General features: G+C 37.5%; 1 protein-coding gene across 27 annotated transcripts in view; it reads left to right on the forward strand.

The window, feature by feature from the left end:
* Positions 1 to 20,108, forward strand: part of ARMC3 (armadillo repeat containing 3) — a 194,200-nt gene that overhangs the window by 163,042 nt on the left and 11,050 nt on the right. For all 27 annotated transcript variants that reach the window (XM_033931336.1, XM_033931354.1, XM_033931353.1 and 24 more), the window contains 2 exons: positions 16,735 to 16,824; positions 18,415 to 18,618. In XM_033931336.1, coding sequence (XP_033787227.1) covers positions 16,735 to 16,824; positions 18,415 to 18,618 — 294 coding nt within the window. The remainder of the gene's footprint in view (positions 1 to 16,734; positions 16,825 to 18,414; positions 18,619 to 20,108) is intronic.

The following is a 20,108-nucleotide window of genomic DNA, read 5'->3' on the forward strand; positions in this document are numbered from 1 at the left end:
CAGGAGAAGCCACGAACCAGCTGACGGGGTGCCCCTGATTCCCGCCAGCCCCCCTAAACAAAATCCCTAGTGTGCTGGGCCATGCCCCCTCAAGGAACCTCCCCCCCAGCTCAAGGAGCTGACCCTCCCTCCCCCCTCCCACCTGACTGGCTGAACAGCCTCTGATATCCCAATCCCCCTCCATACCTTATTTGGAAGACTACCAGGAGGGGTGCCCACACCCTCCTGCCAGCAGGCCTGCCTCTTCAAAATGGCGGGCCTTCCCCTTCCCAGTGCATTCTGGGATGCACTGGGAGGGGACTATAGCCCTGATTGGTTTAGGTGTCTAAGGCCCCGCCTAACTTAGGGCATACTTTAGAGCAGTGGTTCCCAACCCTGTCCTGGAGGAACACCAGGCCAATTGGGTTTTCAGGCTAGCCCTAATGAATATGCATGAAGCAAATTTGCATGCCTATCACTTCCATCATATGCAAATCTCTCTCATGCATATTCATTAGGGCTAGCCTGAAAACCCGATTGGCCTGGTGTTCCTCCAGGACAGGGTTGGGAATCACTGCTTTAGAGAATATGGGCCAAGAAAGTAAATATAAGCCTAAGGCTACTAGGCATATATAGTTTAATGCAAAATTGTTGAAGCTGAAAAGATTATGCAGAAAACATAAGAGAAATTGGGTAAAGGAATACACAGAAGATAATAAACTAAATTGGAGATACTTGGGAATATAATTTAACATGATAATTACTGAATTAAAAAAGAGTTATTTCTCTAAATTAATAGATGATAATATCTTAAGTACTAAACACTTTTTTATAGTGGTGCATAAGCTATTTGATATATGTAGATGAGATAGTTGCCACATTCTGTGATTCTCAATCCACTGCCACTCAATTGGTGCATTATTTCCAGGATAAGAGGTTCAAAATTAGATCTCAGTTTAAGAATCATACTGATGAGCAACAATTTCCTCTGTACATTGGTGATATTATGGCTGTAAGGTGGTAACATTAACCGCATTTAGCCTGCATCTTGTACATTGTGTCTGCAGTTCTCTTTGTTTTTTGGGGGGGGAGTTGTTTTGTTTTTGGATATTATGGCAGTTCCATCAAATATGATTTGGCATAATTTTGAGTCTATTCAGTGGTCTGGGATGAACTATTTGATCAGTAAATTTTCTTTTTTTAAAAAATAATTCTTTATTGATTTCAATTCGAGTGAAAACAAACAAGCAATACATTGAACAGCACATACAACCAATCAAATAATAATACAAAATATATTTCCCCCCTCCCTCCCACTACCTCCAATCAAATAATAATTCAAAATGTATCCCTCCCTCCCACCCTCCCTGGATGTGTTTGAAAATCAAGTAGGAACTGAAGGCTTATTCAATTAATCAGATTTAACAAATTCCATTAATGGACCCCATGTTGCATTAAATATTTTATTATGTCCCAATATTTCCGTATTCATTTTTTCATATCTGTAACATTGACATAAAGTTTCCCACCAAAAGGAAAAGTTTAGCCTGTCCCCGTTTTTCCAATTCCTGGTGATCATTTGCATGGCAATCCCTGTCATAATTATAAGAAGTCTGCTTTTATACCTGTCTAATGGATTTTTAACTTTCAGCAATGTCCCACATATGACCACATCATAGGACAATGGAATCAATGTTTCCAGTATCATATTAATTTGCCCCATATCGATTTCCAAAAATTGAATATCAAAGGACAATAAAACAACAAATGATCCAGTGTCCCTACTTCAAGATGACCATGCCAGCATCTATTAGACTTAGAACTGTCCAACTTTTGTAAACAAACAGGGGTCCAAAAAATTCTATGTAGCAAAAAGAACCAGGTTTGTCTCATAGATGCTGACACTGTACATCTCATCCTCCAATTCCAAATCCATGGCCATTGAGTAGCAGAAATCTGGTACTTTATCTCAATGCTCCAAATGTTTTTTAGGCTTGTTTTAGGTTTTTTATTCAAATACTCAGATATTCATTTATACCATTTGGCGGCCTGATGCCCTTGCAAACCTGTCTGGAAACATAGGCCCGGCAAGCTATACTGATTTTTTAAGTTGTGCCAATCAGGGAACCCTTTCTGAATGGCCTGTTTCAACTGCAACCATTTATAAGTTTGAGACTTTGATATGCCAAATGATTGTTGCAGTTGTAATAAATTTAGCATTTTCATATTTGAGATCACATCATCTAAAGTATGTATGCCTGCCTGCAGCCAATGTTTCCAGAGGATTTTAGACTCGCTGATTTGTATCTTGGAGTTTAACCATATAGAGAATGACATGTGGATTGTTGTATTGGAGTAAGTGTTAAAATGTTAATAAATTTTAATGTATTCCAGGTGGAAAAAAGAATACTATTGTCTTTATATATTTTAGGCAGTTTGATACTCAAAATATGGCTCAGACGTAATGGGTTAATTACTATTGGCTTTCACAGTTATTAAATCTTTTCCATTTATGTTTATTTCTTATCATAGATAAATATCTAAAATTATTATGGTGATGTGCTCAGACCTGTAACCCAATAAATAGTGAAGCCACCATCATGAGTTTAACAAGGGGACCATCATTGCAACCACCTGTCCCCGTCCCTCCCTGAATAATCTTGATCTTAATACTGTTCAGATACTTTGTTTGTACTTATCTGAATAGAGAGGGGTCTGCTGTTCTTCTTAATCTTTGTTAAATCTCACTGGTGACTGTGATCTACCCAATGTAGTGAAGATTAAAATTCAAAATTCAATGCTGATTGTGTTTATCCTCATTTACTCCCGTCCCCCCGACTCGAGTTTCGTTTGCTTCGTCGGGGAGGGACACTAAAAGTGAGATCAAAACAAAATGTTCATTATTACTACTTTTCTTAAAACTCTTACAAATTGTTATAGATCCAAACTACATCTCTTCTATATTTTCTTTAAATTCTTAACTAATGACTATATCTTATTGTGTTACCTCATATCGGCTCGTTGAGAACAGAATCTTTCAAAGTCTTCAGGTCATCTGAATAACTCTTGTCTATCTCTATGCTTATATACAACGCTAAACAGGAAGGGGTTGATCTAATGACATCCCCGGATGTAAACGCCGCCAGGGAAATTCAAAATTATGCTAAATGGCTAACCACTCAATATCCACATTCAAACCTCGTGGGAGTAGGGTCTGCCAGTTATATATAAACCGTTGTTCTTTCTGGATTAGGAATTTTGAAATGTCTCCTTCAGTGTTGTGAATTTGTATTAACACTGTATATTTGAGATCTTCCAGTACATGTGATTTTTCCATCCAATGAGATACCAGGGGGGCGGAGACTCGATTTTTTCTTATGTTACTCAGATGTTCTATAATTCGCGTTTTAATCATGCGGATTGTTTGTCCTATGTAGAGTTTTTTACAAGGACATTGTATACAATAAATCACTTTTTTCGATTCGCAGTCTGTTCCCGTGTTTAGTCTAAAACATTGTCCTTCCTTCCCTGGTATCTCTATGTGATCGGTATCCAATATATAACTGCAGACCCTACATTTCCCACAAGGCTTGTGAGGAAGCATGTTCCTGGCATTGTAATGGTTTTGATTGTGTTTTAACTGTTCCCCCATGTTTTTAGCTCTGGAGAATACAAATTTAGGTTGGTTATATAAAGATGGATAATACTGCAGTATTTTCCAGTGTTTCAATATAATGCGTTTTATGGCATTGCTTTTGTTGGTATACGGCATGACACAAATTATATTTTGTTCTTCTTTCTTCTTTTGCTTATCTTGCATTAACCATGTTCGGTGACAGTTTTTTGCCCTTTTCCATGCTTTCTTAACGGTTTTCGCAGGATACCCCCTATTGATAAATTTGCTATACATTTCATTCGCCTCTTTCTGAAAATCAGTCTCCTCTGAGCAGATTCTCCGTAAACGGAGAAACTGCCCAGTGGGTATACTGTTTCTTAATGCCCGTGGGTGAAAGCTCTGATACTGTAATAACGTATTTCTATCCGATAGTTTTTTGTGTAGAGTGGTGGAGATATGTTGGTCTTGTTTAATAATCTTTATGTCTAAAAATGTAACTTGATTTCTATTGATTGTATGAGTAAAAGTTATGTTCTCATCTTTTTGATTAAGTTCTTCTAAAAATATATTTAAATTATTTTCTCCACCACTCCACACAAAAAAAATATCGTCTATGAATCGCTTCCAGCAAACTACGTGCTGGAAGTGTGATGATGTGTAAACATGTTTTTCCTCGAACTGAGTCATGTAGAGGCAAGCTAATGTTGGGGCCACTGTGGCCCCCATTGCTACCCCCTTTGTTTGGAGAAAAATATCATTTTCAAACTTAAAATAATTATTATATATAACTAATTCTGCTAATTTTATCAATAAAGATATTTTCTGATCTGTTAAGTTGAGTTTCAATAATTGTGTTTTAACTAAATTTGTTGCTTCTTTCTGTGGAACATTAGTATATAATGCCACTACATCTGCAGTTACTAATATTGAGTCTTCTGTTATTGAACTCGTCAAATGTTGTTCTATAATCTGTAAAAAATGTGAGGAGTCTTTGATGTATGACTCAGCCCGAGGAACTAGATGTTTTAATTGGCTATCTAGATATTGGGATATAGGCTCTAAAACTGAGCCTATTCCAACAACTATTGGGCGACCCGGTGGTTTTGTATCTGATTTGTGAATTTTGGGTATGAAATTAATTTTGGGTATTCTGGGAAAATCGCTAGTGAGGAATTTACTTTCTTTAATTGTAAGTATTTGTTGGTCCCTGGCGGCGTTTATCATTTCATCTATTTGTGTTTTGATCTGTATAGTTGGGTCCTGCTGTAGTTTTGTATAGTATGTCTTATCAAATAGTTGACGCAAAGCTTCTGCCTTATAATCCTTGTAATCTTGGATGACAATTCCCCCTCCTTTGTCTGCCCTAGAAATGATTATTGATTGATCTGCTTGGAGGCCTTGTATGATATTCCTCTGTAGGTGAGTTAAATTCGAATGATTAATGGGTCTGCCTTGAGATTCTAAATGTTGGACATCTCTTAAGACTAATTTTTCAAAAGTTGTTATTAAGGGATCCGGTTGTCCTGGTGGCATCCATGTGGATTTAAGTTTCAACCCCTCTGGTAAAGAAGGTACATTTGTTTGTTTATCATGGAAAAAGTGCTTCAATTTGATTGATCGAAAAAATCTTTGGAGGTGTGTTCTGGCTTCAAAGCTATCATGTTTGATGCTCGGAACAAATGAAAGTCCTTTCATAAGAACCTCCTCTTCCTCCTTATCCAGTCTTCTCGAGGAAAGATTAAAAATCCCTGTATTTTTTAATGTATTTATTTCTTGTGTTTGTTCGTGCTGCGTGTTTCTACTTTTTTTGCTGTAATTGTTGTGCCTTCTCTGGGTTGTATTCTTAAAAAAGATTCTGGCACTGCGTTAAGATCTTTATATGTTGACTCATTTTGTTGTTGAGGAGCTGATAAATTCTCTTATGACGATGAAGAATTTCTTGTAGAAAGATTAAACGTAATCTTTTTGTTTTTATTATAGATGGTTTTCTGTCTTCTGGTTTTCACATTGCGATTCATCCAGGGGTATACATAACCCCTGGTGAAATCTGCTTCATCACGTCGAAATTTTTTTATTTTCAATTGACGTTGTTCTTTTTGATATTGGTCCATTTGAGCTAGATGTTCCTGATAGCTCATTATAAATCCTTCATCTGATGATTGTTGCTTAATCATTTCCAATTTAGTTCCTAATTCCTTCTGTTGCTGTTCAATTACTGGTGCCAATGCATCAATAGTTAGCAACATTAGGTCTATTGAACAACGAGTCAAGGTTTCATTCCAGTTCTTAATGTATTCCGGATTTTCTTGGAACCTTGGTTCCTTATATAGTCTTAGACCTCTAGGTACTCTCATAAAATGGCAGTATTCCACTAATGCTGCTGAGTGTAATTGAGATCTAATTAACGATTTGTGAATATATTTAACGTCATCCCAAGTTATACTCTGGTCTATTATGCCTTCTTCAAATAATCGGGCACTACCCAAAAGAGAGGAAATCCGTTCTTCAGACAACCCAGAGAAGGCACAACAATTACAGCAAAAAAAGTAGAAACACGCAGCACGAACAAACACAAGAAATAAATACATTAAAAAATACAGGGATTTTTAATCTTTCCTCGAGAAGACTGGATAAGGAGGAAGAGGAGGTTCTTATGAAAGGACTTTCATTTGTTCCGAGCATCAAACATGATAGCTTTGAAGCCAGAACACACCTCCAAAGATTTTTTCGATCAATCAAATTGAAGCACTTTTTCCATGATAAACAAACAAATGTACCTTCTTTACCAGAGGGGTTGAAACTTAAATCCACATGGATGCCACCAGGACAACCGGATCCCTTAATAACAACTTTTGAAAAATTAGTCTTAAGAGATGTCCAACATTTAGAATCTCAAGGCAGACCCATTAATCATTCGAATTTAACTCACCTACAGAGGAATATCATACAAGGCCTCCAAGCAGATCAATCAATAATCATTTCTAGGGCAGACAAAGGAGGGGGAATTGTCATCCAAGATTACAAGGATTATAAGGCAGAAGCTTTGCGTCAACTATTTGATAAGACATACTATACAAAACTACAGCAGGACCCAACTATACAGATCAAAACACAAATAGATGAAATGATAAACGCCGCCAGGGACCAACAAATACTTACAATTAAAGAAAGTAAATTTCTCACTAGCGATTTTCCCAGAATACCCAAAATTAATTTCATACCCAAAATTCACAAATCAGATACAAAACCACCGGGTCGCCCAATAGTTGTTGGAATAGGCTCAGTTTTAGAGCCTATATCCCAATATCTAGATAGCCAATTAAAACATCTAGTTCCTCGGGCTGAGTCATACATCAAAGACTCCTCACATTTTTTACAGATTATAGAACAACATTTGACGAGTTCAATAACAGAAGACTCAATATTAGTAACTGCAGATGTAGTGGCATTATATACTAATGTTCCACAGAAAGAAGCAACAAATTTAGTTAAAACACAATTATTGAAACTCAACTTAACAGATCAGAAAATATCTTTATTGATAAAATTAGCAGAATTAGTTATATATAATAATTATTTTAAGTTTGAAAATGATATTTTTCTCCAAACAAAGGGGGTAGCAATGGGGGCCACAGTGGCCCCAACATTAGCTTGCCTCTACATGACTCAGTTCGAGGAAAAACATGTTTACACATCATCACACTTCCAGCACGTAGTTTGCTGGAAGCGATTCATAGACGATATTTTTTTTGTGTGGAGTGGTGGAGAAAATAATTTAAATATATTTTTAGAAGAACTTAATCAAAAAGATGAGAACATAACTTTTACTCATACAATCAATAGAAATCAAGTTACATTTTTAGACATAAAGATTATTAAACAAGACCAACATATCTCCACCACTCTACACAAAAAACTATCGGATAGAAATACGTTATTACAGTATCAGAGCTTTCACCCACGGGCATTAAGAAACAGTATAGCCACTGGGCAGTTTCTCCGTTTACGGAGAATCTGCTCAGAGGAGACTGATTTTCAGAAAGAGGTGAATGAAATGTATAGCAAATTTATCAATAGGGGGTATCCTGCGAAAACCGTTAAGAAAGCATGGAAAAGGGCAAAAAACTGTCACCGAACATGGTTAATGCAAGATAAGCAAAAGAAGAAAGAAGAACAAAATATAATTTGTGTCATGCCGTATACCAACAAAAGCAATGCCATAAAACGCATTATATTGAAACACTGGAAAATACTGCAGTATTATCCATCTTTATATAACCAACCTAAATTTGCATTCTCCAGAGCTAAAAACATGGGGGAACAGTTAAAACACAATCAAAACCATTACAATGCCAGGAACATGCTTCCTCACAAGCCTTGTGGGAAATGTAGGGTCTGCAGTTATATATTGGATACCGATCACATAGAGATACCAGGGAAGGAAGGACAATGTTTTAGACTAAACACGGGAACAGACTGCGAATCGAAAAAAGTGATTTATTGTATACAATGTCCTTGTAAAAAACTCTACATAGGACAAACAATCCGCATGATTAAAACGCGAATTATAGAACATCTGAGTAACATAAGAAAAAATCGAGTCTCCGCCCCCCTGGTATCTCATTGGATGGAAAAATCACATGTACTGGAAGATCTCAAATATACAGTGTTAATACAAATTCACAACACTGAAGGAGACATTTCAAAATTCCTAATCCAGAAAGAACAACGGTTTATATATAACTGGCAGACCCTACTCCCACGAGGTTTGAATGTGGATATTGAGTGGTTAGCCATTTAGCATAATTTTGAATTTCCCTGGCGGCGTTTACATCCGGGGATGTCATTAGATCAACCCCTTCCTGTTTAGCGTTGTATATAAGCATAGAGATAGACAAGAGTTATTCAGATGACCTGAAGACTTTGAAAGATTCTGTTCTCAACGAGCCGATATGAGGTAACACAATAAGATATAGTCATTAGTTAAGAATTTAAAGAAAATATAGAAGAGATGTAGTTTGGATCTATAACAATTTGTAAGAGTTTTAAGAAAAGTAGTAATAATGAACATTTTGTTTTGATCTCACTTTTAGTGTCCCTCCCCGACGAAGCAAACGAAACTCGAGTCGGGGGGACGGGAGTAAATGAGGATAAACACAATCAGCATTGAATTTTGAATTTTAATCTTCACTACATTGGGTAGATCACAGTCACCAGTGAGATTTAACAAAGATTAAGAAGAACAGCAGACCCCTCTCTATTCAGATAAGTACAAACAAAGTATCTGAACAGTATTAAGATCAAGATTATTCAGGGAGGGACGGGGACAGGTGGTTGCAATGATGGTCCCCTTGTTAAACTCATGATGGTGGCTTCACTATTTATTGGGTTACAGGTCTGAGCACATCACCATAATAATTTTAGATATTTATCTATGATAAGAAATAAACATAAATGGAAAAGATTTAATAACTGTGAAAGCCAATAGTAATTAATTGATAATAATTCACAGAATACCATTGTATATCTTCCTATTGTTATTCAAATCAGACGTAATGGGGACATGAGATGACTCTAATATCAGCCAGTCCGGTAGATTCTCCATGAGTTCAGGAAGGATCCAATGCATACCCTGACACAATATGAAGGCTTGATGATACCTATAAAAATTTGTAAAATTTACTCCCCCTTCCCCCCTCCCCCGCCGATTGTGATTTTTGCAAAGATACTAAGGCTATTCTAGCAGTTTTAACCAGCCAAATACATTTTTTAAGAATCCCATTCAATTTTTTTTATAAAAGGGCCCTTTTTTATAAACTGGCAACATACTCATTTTGTAGCAAACTACAGGCAAAATCATCATTTTGATGGTTTGGACTCTCCCACACCAAGAAAGATGTAATGGGTTCCAATGCTCACACCTTTCTTTGACTTTCAATAATAAGGATTTTTCATTTACTGTCATTGTATCTTCCAATGTTCTTTGAATCATGATACCCAAATATTTTATACCCTTTTCCTTCCAAAGGAATGGGAAGGGGTCGAATAAACCTTTTACACAATGCACATTTAATGGAAGAACCTCTGATTTGCTCCAATTTGTTTTGTAACCAGAGAACTTGCCAAATCGATCAATCAATTCTAGTAAATGCGGAATGGTGGATTCAGGATTCTTCAAATGAAGCAAAATATCATCTGCATAGGCTGAAACCTTATAATCTTAACCTGCATATGGAATTCCCTGTATCTCCCTTGCCTGCTGAATGGTCAACAGCAAGGGTTCCAAAACAATATCAAAAAGCAAAGGAGATAAGAGACATCCTTGTCTAACTCCCCTCTCCAGACAAAAACGCTCTGAGAATGTGTTATTAATATATAATCTGGCAGAAGGAGAACTATACAAGATTTGAATCATTTGAATAAAACCAGATACTATTCCAAACCAATCCAATGCTTGATACATGAAAGTCCATTCTACATGATCAAAGGCCTTCTCTGCATCCAGAGAGACAGAAAAGGCCGGATCCTCTATTGTTTTCACTAAATTGAGTATATGAAATGCCAATCTGGTATTGTTTGCAGAATGCCTTTGAGCAACGAAACCCGTTTGGTGCATACCAATCATATAAGGGAGAGCCTTGGCTAATCTTAAAGCCAATAATTTAGCCAGGATTTTCCCATCCACATTAATTAAAGAAATTATGTTTGAAACAACATGGGATCTCTGTTTGGCTTCGGCAAAACAATGGTTAACGCTTCTGCCGTAGTACCTGATATACAACCCTTAGTCAGTTGTGATTGATATAAATTTAACAGATGAAGTAATAGTATATTTTGAAAAGATTAGAAAAACTTCACTGTGAATCCATCACTACCCAGAGCGGATCCAACTCTGAGAGACTTCAATGCTGTCTGGAGTTCCTTAAATGATATAGGCGCTTCAAAATTTCCTTTTAAATGCTCTGAAACTTTTGACCCATTAATTAAGTTAAAAAATTATCTTCCTTCAATTTCTTTATTTGAATAAAGCTCAGAAGAATATAAAGCTTTATAATAATCCAAAAATTGGCTTAAAACATCTCCAATATGAGTATGAATGTTACCTCTATCATCTTTAATAGCCACAATCAGTAAATTTTCTAAGTCACATTGCCAGACAATTATCCTACAATTTTTATGAAACTGGCTCCCCTTCACTTTAAAGTGTGGTTCATTCCCATCATCATTGAGGAAATCATTATTACTTCTCCACTGTGAACCAAAATGTTTTGTTGTATCTTCCACAGAACTCAGCCGAGTCTTATGAAATTTAGTGCATCGTGTTCTGAATGAAGTTGATGTAAAATGTTGTATTTCCCCCCACACCACAACACTGCCTTGTGAAAACAAATTGTTGCTATGGGATATGCACAAAAGCAGACAATCGTTTGTTACACAGTCTCTGTATCAAAATGGTTTTCACTGCAGAAGACCAAATTCTGATAAAGTACTTGGTACTACTAAAAGGTTGCAGCAGTCAATGATTGTTGAAAGAGTTCCTACAGAAGGGTTGGAACAAAAACGGTCTTGATGTGCTGCTACGCAAGATCTGAGCAACGGGCACTATGGATCATAAACTAGGCAGCAGATGACCATGCTCAATTTGCACACAAAAGCACATTGAAGTTGTACACAATCTTGTACTGAGCCAGGAGTATGCACCGCCATATAGTAAGAAAAGCAGGAAAAAGTCAGACAACAATCTGAAATTAAAGTGTCTTAAAAAGCATCGTGCCCAAGAGTTAACTTTACACAACAAAGACACACACTTGAAATGGTGCAAGCAGCTTTTAACCAAGTACCCAGAGCACAGTGTCAGCTTCATCTGGTTTACAGATGAAAAGATATTTACAATAACTCCACTGACTAGCACACAGAATGATCTCCTGTACATGCCTTCAACAACACTGAAACATGAGGTTAATGCCAAACGCCTACTGCCAATCAGTCATGGTCTTGGTTGCAATCTCAAAACTTAAATCTGTTCTTCATTGATCCTGGGCTTAAGCTCAATGGTGCATACTACCGATATGTCCTCTTGACTCAGAAGCTGTTGCCAGTGATCCTTTGCATGTCAAGATACTACTTTTTCTTCCAACAGGACAATGCCCCAGCACATCGGGTAAAGGAATACTGTAGAACTGCTTCATCGGGAGATCCCAGACTTCATTGGTCCAGACCTGTGGTCTGTAAATTCACCAGCCCTAAACCCAGTTGATTACCAGATCTGGGGACTGATATAAGAATGCATCTATCAGACAGCTATATCTGGCATGGAAGACCTTAAACAGCGCTTCAACTTTGTTTGGGCTGAGCTGAAGCAGAGTGTCATTGACTAGTCCATAGATCAGTGGCAGCCAAGGCTGAGGCCGTGCCTTCATGCAAAAGGAGAACACTTTGAACATCTGCTTAATTGAAACATTACTTTTTTTAATGGTCAAAGTTTTGAGAATGCAAAATGTGGCAGAAAATTATTTTTATTATATTATCTATCCAGTCAAATCTTTATTGATGTAAAAATAGTGGTTGTCTGGATGTATATAAAGCTCTCTTTCCTTTTCAAAAAGACGCCTCAGCCCCACCACTCCACCGCTTAAAATATTTCATATCTCGGGAAGCATATTGTGGTGCTTCATCATTGGCTGTCAATTTTTGAAGCAAGTTTTATATAAATTACTTTTTTCTTTCAATTTTAATTAGTTTATCATTGAATAAATATTTATTTATTTAGTTGAAGCTAGTTTATCCACTTATATCTTTTGGAAAGTAAATAGTACTTAGTACTTATCTCAGCCAAAGACCCAGGGAGTCAGACCCGACATGTTTCACACGTCCTGGTGTTTTATCAAGGGTCTCCCTGCAAAAATAAATAAAATAAGAAGAGCTGCTACATACAATTGTGTACTGCCCTAAATAGATAAGATATTGTAACTTATAAATATGTCTACAACAATCGCTCACCAAGGGTGCCGCTGTCATCCGACTCCTGTAGTTATGAGAATAAGATGGCGGCGGCGTCCTTCGGACTAAATTTAAATAGTCTCCTTTTCAATGCAAACTCCGCCCCCTGCTGTTCAATTGGTCCCAGCAAGAAATTACAATGTCCCCCATTCGATCTCACTGTTGAGCCCGTTTGGCTCAACAGTATCCAATGAAAAAATGAATCTCTGTTCACTTTCATTTAGTTTAATTTGATCACCTTCCCCAGCCCATCCCGTCACTCTTTTTATGACCCGCCATCTAAAATCGGAAATAGAGTGTTTACAACGCATCCAATGCTCTACCAGGGGTGCATGTGTGTTCTCATTTAGAATGCGAGATTTGTGTTCGGTCAATCTCGTCTTTATTTTTCTATTAGTACGTCCCACGTATACGAGGTCGCAGGGGCATACAATAATGTAGATAACCCCCTGCGAATTACAGTCCGTCTTATGTTTGGATTTTAAAATCATCGATCTCCCAGGGACCTGCCAAGAGTCCCCTTGAATAGCAAAGGGACACCATTGGCATCGACCACATATACCATGGTTGCCCACCTCCCCTTCCTCAGGACGAGTTCCATACTTTTGGAAATTGCATCGTTGCCCTAAGGTGATGCCTCGTGTGTACGCTATCCTGGGAAAAATTTTTAGGGATTTGTGGGGTTGTACTATGAACCAGTATTTCCTGAACATATCTACTACTGTTTTCGCTGCTCTTGAATAAGGAAGGATACAAGTAAGCTTGTCAATCTCATCTGGCTCACTAGATGGTTCCTGCAGCAACAGATTTCTATGTGCAAATTTAGCTCTATAGAAAGCTTGCTTTATAGACCTCTCCGGGTAGCCTCTATTGCGGAGGCGTACCTTCAATTTAGCAGCTTGTACCTTAAACTCGTCTAGAGTGGAACAGATCCTGCGTATCCGCAAAAACTGACCAACAGGTAAGTTAAAACGAAGTTTAAAAGGATGAAAACTGGTGAAGTGTAATATGGTGTTACGAGTGACTGGTTTTCGAAATAAAGAAGTATTAATTCTGCCCCCTTGTACTCGAACAATAATGTCTAGAAAATCAATTTTAGTTTGGTGGTATGTCATGGTGAATTTGATGTTCAAATCCACTGAATTCAGATATTCAAAAAAAGCTTCTAGATCTTGTTTATTACTATGCCAGATGAAAAAGATATCATCAAGAAATCTTGAAAAATTGACAGCCAATGATGAAGCACCACAATATGCTTCCCGCGATATGAAATATTTTAAGCGGTGGAGTGGTGGGGCTGAGGCGTCTTTTTGAAAAGGAAAGAGAGCTTTATATACATCCAGACAACCACTATTTTTACATCAATAAAGTTTTGAGAAAGCATCAAACTTGAAGATTTTAGGAATAACTCTGGATCGTAGCTTAACTTTTAGGAAACAAACAGATCAAAAAAAGTTATGCACTATTGTGGAAATTGAGGACCATTAAGAAGTATTTTGATGTGGAGTCTTTTCAGTTGCTGGTCCAGTCTACAGTATTGTCTACGTATTGTAATATTGTTTATTTAGGATTACCGAAAAAGATTTTATTAAGACTCCGATTGATTCAGAATGCTGCAGTTCGTTTGATCTTTGGTCTTAAGAAATTTGATCACGTTAGACCTTTTAATGCTAGATTACATTGGCTGCGTTTTGGGGCTAGAGTGTTCTTTAAGTTTGGGTGTTTTTGTTACAAGGCTCTTTATGGATTATTACCCTCTTATCTGGTTTCTTATTTGAAATTGTTTTATTCAAAAAAACATACCAGAAATTCAGGTATGTTTATCTTCCCTACTCCAAGGGATTGTCGTTATAGGACTTTATGGGATGGGACACTGGAATATCAGGCGGGTAAGATGAATTCTTGGATGAGTCCGTTGATCGTTCAAGCTTATTCATACCCTATATTTAGAAAACTATTAAAAACTAATTTATTTGATAAACAAGAATGCTGATTTCTTTAAAGTATATGTTACCATGGTGCCTTTTTTTAGCAGGTTTTAGCAGTTTTTATCTCCAAATTTTTTATTATAGCAGTTTTTTGTTACTGATGTATTAATAGCTGAGTATTTTTAAAATCCAAATTTAATTATGTTATATTAATTGATGTATTAGAATGCAGTGTGTTCAAGATTGTATTTCTAACTGAAATGTCTTGTTTCTTCACTGTTGTGAACCGCCTAGAACTACTGGTGGGGCGGTATACAAGAAAATAAATTATTATTTACATTTTTCTGCAAGATATGCCATTAAACTTTTTGATGTGTTTTTATTCTGTTCACAATTTATTTTCACAAGGGAGTGTTGTGATGCGGAGGGAAATATTAATATTTTCCATCAGCTTCATTCAGGACATGACACACTAAGGACTCCTTTTACAAAGCCGCGTTAGCAGTTTAACGCACGCAAAACCGCCGGCCGCACTAGCTGCTACCGCCTCCTCTTGAGCAGGCAGTGGTTTTTCGGCTAGCGCAGGGCTTAGCACGTGTTAAAAAGTCATGTGTGCTGAAGCCATTAACATGGCTTCATAAAAGGAGCCCTAAATTTCATAAGAATTGGCCGAGTTCTGTGGAAGATATGACAAAAAACATTTTGGTGGTTTTTTTCGGTACACAGTGCATTTTGAAAAGTAAGGAGGAGTCATGACAGTAGCCTCTATCCCGTTTTTGACAAAACTTATGGAGGGCTTAGTTACAATTCAACTGCTTACCTTGAGAGATGTAATATTCTACATTATTCTCAATCAGGCTTTTGGGCTCATTTTAGCTTGGAAACTAATTTATGTACTCTAATATCAGAGTTGAATGAGGGAAAAAGGTGCTTGTGCAGTTCGATCTATCGAGCACGTTTAATGATGTGGATCATCAGTTATTACTAAAAGTTCTAAGTGATATTGGTTTTTAAAGTTGTTTATAGGGTTTCTCACTAAGAAGATCATATTTAATTAAGATGAATGGGACAGTCTCAGACAAGTAGAGTGTGGGGTACTGCAGGGTTTCCCTGCTCCCCCAATCTTATTCAATGTGCTTATGTTTTCCTTAGGGTTTGAACTGGAAAAAGCTGGTTTTCAAGTGTTTATGTATGCTGAGGACATCACTGTATTAATTACTACCTTTACTGATATCTTTGAGATCAAACTAAGCATAGAGAAATGCATTACTCTTATTGTTGTTTTGGATGGCCAATAGTCGATTAAACTTGAATAGGAAAAAAACAAATTTATTTCTGACTGAGTCAAAAGAAGTTGATGTTCAGGACTATGTCTATGTAGTAAACAATATAGCATACAGATATGTTGTTTTGCTCATTCCTTGCCATGTCTGTATTGTACTGTTTTCATTGGCTGTTCAGTGCTTTTCTGTTTAATAAAAATTATTTCAAACAAAAAAAAAAAAAATCTTCTTTGAAAATCTTAGGTGTAATTTTAAATCAGAATATAGCAATGGAAGAACAGATTAATTCTCTTGTTAGGAGTTGTTTTTGATTGATACATAATTGCCAACTTATTTGAAAATATTTAGCCCAGGATAAATTCAGACTGTTAGCACAGTCTACATTTGGTTTTATTGTACTCCTGTAGGTACATCTTTGGATTATATATGATTAAATTAAATGAATTCTCTTGTCCATGCAAACTACCATTACATCTCAGCAAGTCAGTTACTGTTCTCTGTATTGTTAGAAATAACAAGGGAAAAAAAACCCAAGAAAACAAAATGTACTAGTTGTAAAATGAGCCAAAAGTGTTCTTGCAATAAAATGAAAAAGTATTTTTTATGTGGAGCCTTGAAGTTTTATTTTTTCTAACTATTGCATACACTTAAAGAAACCTTAAAATGTCTGGTTGTTTTGGTTGTTACACCTGTTATCCTGAAACATACTTATGGGTAAATCCCAATTTTGTTTCTAGAAATAATAATTCTCCCCCCTTGTACAAAGCCATGGTAACAGCTGCTGTGCCCATTAAATCCCTATGAGTGTTGGAGCGATTACCGCAGCAGCAGCACTACCATGGCTTTGTGAAAGGAGCCCTCTGGGAGTACTCTTCTGCCTTTATTTACCTTATAGCCTGACTGAACTGGGAAATAACTCTCATTCTAGCACCACAGTGTCATCTCCTGCAGAGGACAAACAAGATTCTGCATCAAGACGATCTACTTCTCCGAGCAAAATGAGTTCAAAAGCGACAGGGTATGATATCATTATTTTTTGTTTTAGTTACTAATATAACATTTTAGGAAAAAACATTGGAAATACCTATTAGTTGTTCTTATCTGTAAATTTCTAAAATAAAAGAAGCTTCTTCCAGTTATGACATTTAGAGGGGCATAATCGAAAGGGACATCTAAGTCCGTTTACATCCATCTTGCAAGTCGTCCAAAGTTAAAAAGAGCCTAAGACACATTTTCGAAAGATACGTCCAACTTTTTTTTACTTTCGAAAATCGTCTAATTATATGTCCTGCCAATCTGATCGTCCAAGCCGTTAAATCGTTCATCTTTATACCACATTTCCGTCCAACTTTCCATCCAAGTCCAAAACGCCTAAAACAAGCCCTGTTAGACGTGGGAGGGGTCTGCAAAGTGATGGACTGCACACCCAAACATGCCATCTAAATAGTGGGGTACCTTACAGGGCACCGCTGTGAACTTCACAAAAAGGGTGCCATGGCTTCTCCTCACTATAGCTCCCTTGTAGGTGATAGTGAGCCCCCCAATTCACCTCCAGAATCCCCTAGACCCACTTATCTACCACCCCAATAGCCCTTATAGCTGCAGGAGCCACTTATATGCCAGTAAAAAAGGGTTTTGGAGGTGTATAGGGTAGTGCACTTGTTTAAGTATCAATGCAGTGAGTACAGGGGCTTATGGGCATGGGTCCTCCTCTCTAGGGGTCCCTAACCCACCCCCAAGATGACTTAAGCTGCCTCTGTGCTGGACGACTAGGCTTTCCTATGCCAGGCGGCCAGGTGAAGATGGTCTGGAGGCTGAAATTTAAAGTTGTGAATAAAATTTTTATGGGGGTGGGAGGGGGTTGGTGATCACTGGGGTAGTGTGTGGGGGTTTGTGTTATGTGTTTGCAGTGCTTAGCTGGTGAGTTTAGGTGGGTTTTTGTGACTTAGACCATGTTTTACATGGTCTAAGTCACAACGTCCAAGTTCCGTCGATCCTGGGCTGTATAACTTTCGGTTATACATGCTGTACGACTAAGTCTAAGCCAGCCCACGTCCCGCCCAACTCCCGCCCTCGACACGCCTCCCGAAACACCCCGTTTAGCTTTGGACGTTGAGTGGTACTATGAAGGCCTAGGTCGTTTTTAAGTACGTCCAAAACCAGGTTTTATTATCGGCACTTGGACATGTTTGAGAAATGTTCGTCTAAGTGCCGACTTAGGCCGTTTTTCTCTTTCGATTATGAGCCCCTTACTGCCTATCTGTAATTTATTTTTTTCTGTAGAGGATTTTTCTATGCTGGTGTATGCAAATATCATTTTTAGGCCAGCCTACTATAATAGCCTTTGTGTTGGCCTAACAAATTAGTTGTTGCATATTTTGCAACTTATGCAACATGCTGCATCTAAACGGTGCCCAGAAAAAAACAGGACCCCTTACATAGTTTCAAAATACTTTGCAGTTGTTTAAATATTTAGTATGGCCTTTGAAAACACATTGGTCCAACCTTTATTAAGAAATTCTCTTACTCAAATACTTTTTTTATGTCCCATGGGAACTGAGCAAGATTAACAAATGAGTGATGTGTTTTCATGTGTGTTTTATTTTAGCAAAATAAAATCTAAATCTAAAAAAGAAGAAGAAAAAACAAAAGAAGAGGAAGAACAGCTAGCTAAACTGCAGGCTGAGGCTCTCGCAGCAAAAGAAGGATGGTCACCACCTTTAGACTCTAATTTACAAGAGTACATTACAGTTGTTACATCAACAATTATACCACTTAATCGAATCAAAGACCAAATTGTGGCTCTTGCACAGTAAGTAACTTAGGAGCCCTTTTATTAAAGGACATTAAGCCCAAATTTTCTGCCAGGAGGGGGACTGGAAGGGGAATATATTAATAATGTGGTTGAAGGCTGCGCTTGTTATTCAAGGGGATGGCAGGGGTTGTAAGCAGGGTTGCCAGATGGCAAAAATTTTTCCAGCCAAACTCATGGCAAAAAGTAGCCCAATGTGCTCAGAGTAGCCCAAAAAGTAACCCAAACAATTGCTGCTGGAAATCCCTCTAATTTATCACACAAATGATTCATACAAATACAAATGTTTATTTATACACTGCACGTGTCCCAAACATTCCAAAATGGTGTACAAAAGACCAAAACCCAAATACAAAACATTCAGGAAAAACACAATAAAAAAGCACTTACATAAAAGTCCTTCCCAAAATTGAAAGCTCTTCATACTTCTAGATATGAGTCCAAAACAGCAGCAGATTTATTTTACCAATGTTAAGTTTCAACTTGAACATAGTAGCCCATCGCGCCATCTTCAGAAAATAATGAAACCTGTGGAAATTCACTGTCAGATATTGACTCAGTATGGACATAGCACCATGAATCAATGTAAGGTTTATGAGTAGGTAAAAAGGTTTAAAGTGGGAAGAACAGGCATAACCGACGAAGGCCATTTTGGTCACTTATCAACATCACACGCACAAGAGCACATTTACAGGGCAGATGCTTTGATTAGAGAAGACCTACAGATAATGATGTCTCATGTGGCTGCAAATTTGAAGATTTGCTATGGATCTGCATTTGCCATAATGCATGATGACTTAGGATACAGAAAAGTCTGTGCACGATGGTTTTCCAAACAGCTTACTGATCTGCACAAGCAATATAGCATGTGGAGGTTGCAACCCAATTTCTGAGATGGTATGAAGAAGATACAAGTATTCTGGAGAGAATTGTCACCGGTGATGAGACATGGGTACATCACTGTGACCCGGAGAAAAAAGACAAAGCATGATGAAGTAAAGGAAAGAGTGCTCACCTGGCTTCGAGAGCAACCAAAAAACTTTTTCTCCTCAGGAATGCAGGAGCTAGTTGAATGATACAACAAATGCGTCCATCTTGCATGGGGCTATGTGGAAAAGTGATATGTTCAGTTGCTCACAGTTACTTCTATTAAAGCCATTAAATATATTTTGCCTTTAATTTTTGATGTACCCTCATAGAATATTGTCCAAACTGAGCACTGATAAATACGGCTAGTGAAGGGGACATTAAACCCTCCATATCAATCTTCTTGATCTATGAGTGATATGCAATGTTCTAAACACATTGCAAAACCATCTCCTTCATCAAGTAGTCCTTGTCTGTACAAACAACCAAGTTGCCATGTTCTGTATGAGCAAACAAGAGTGCATGGGTTCTCACCACCTTTGCATGGAAGTGATCCAGATTTGGAATTGGGCAATTGCATGTGGTATACTTCTCAAAGTGATTTACTTAGCAGGGAAGCAAAA

Source organism: Geotrypetes seraphini, chromosome 2 (assembly GCF_902459505.1).
Source record: "Geotrypetes seraphini chromosome 2, aGeoSer1.1, whole genome shotgun sequence".
Lineage (NCBI taxonomy): Eukaryota > Metazoa > Chordata > Amphibia > Gymnophiona > Dermophiidae > Geotrypetes > Geotrypetes seraphini.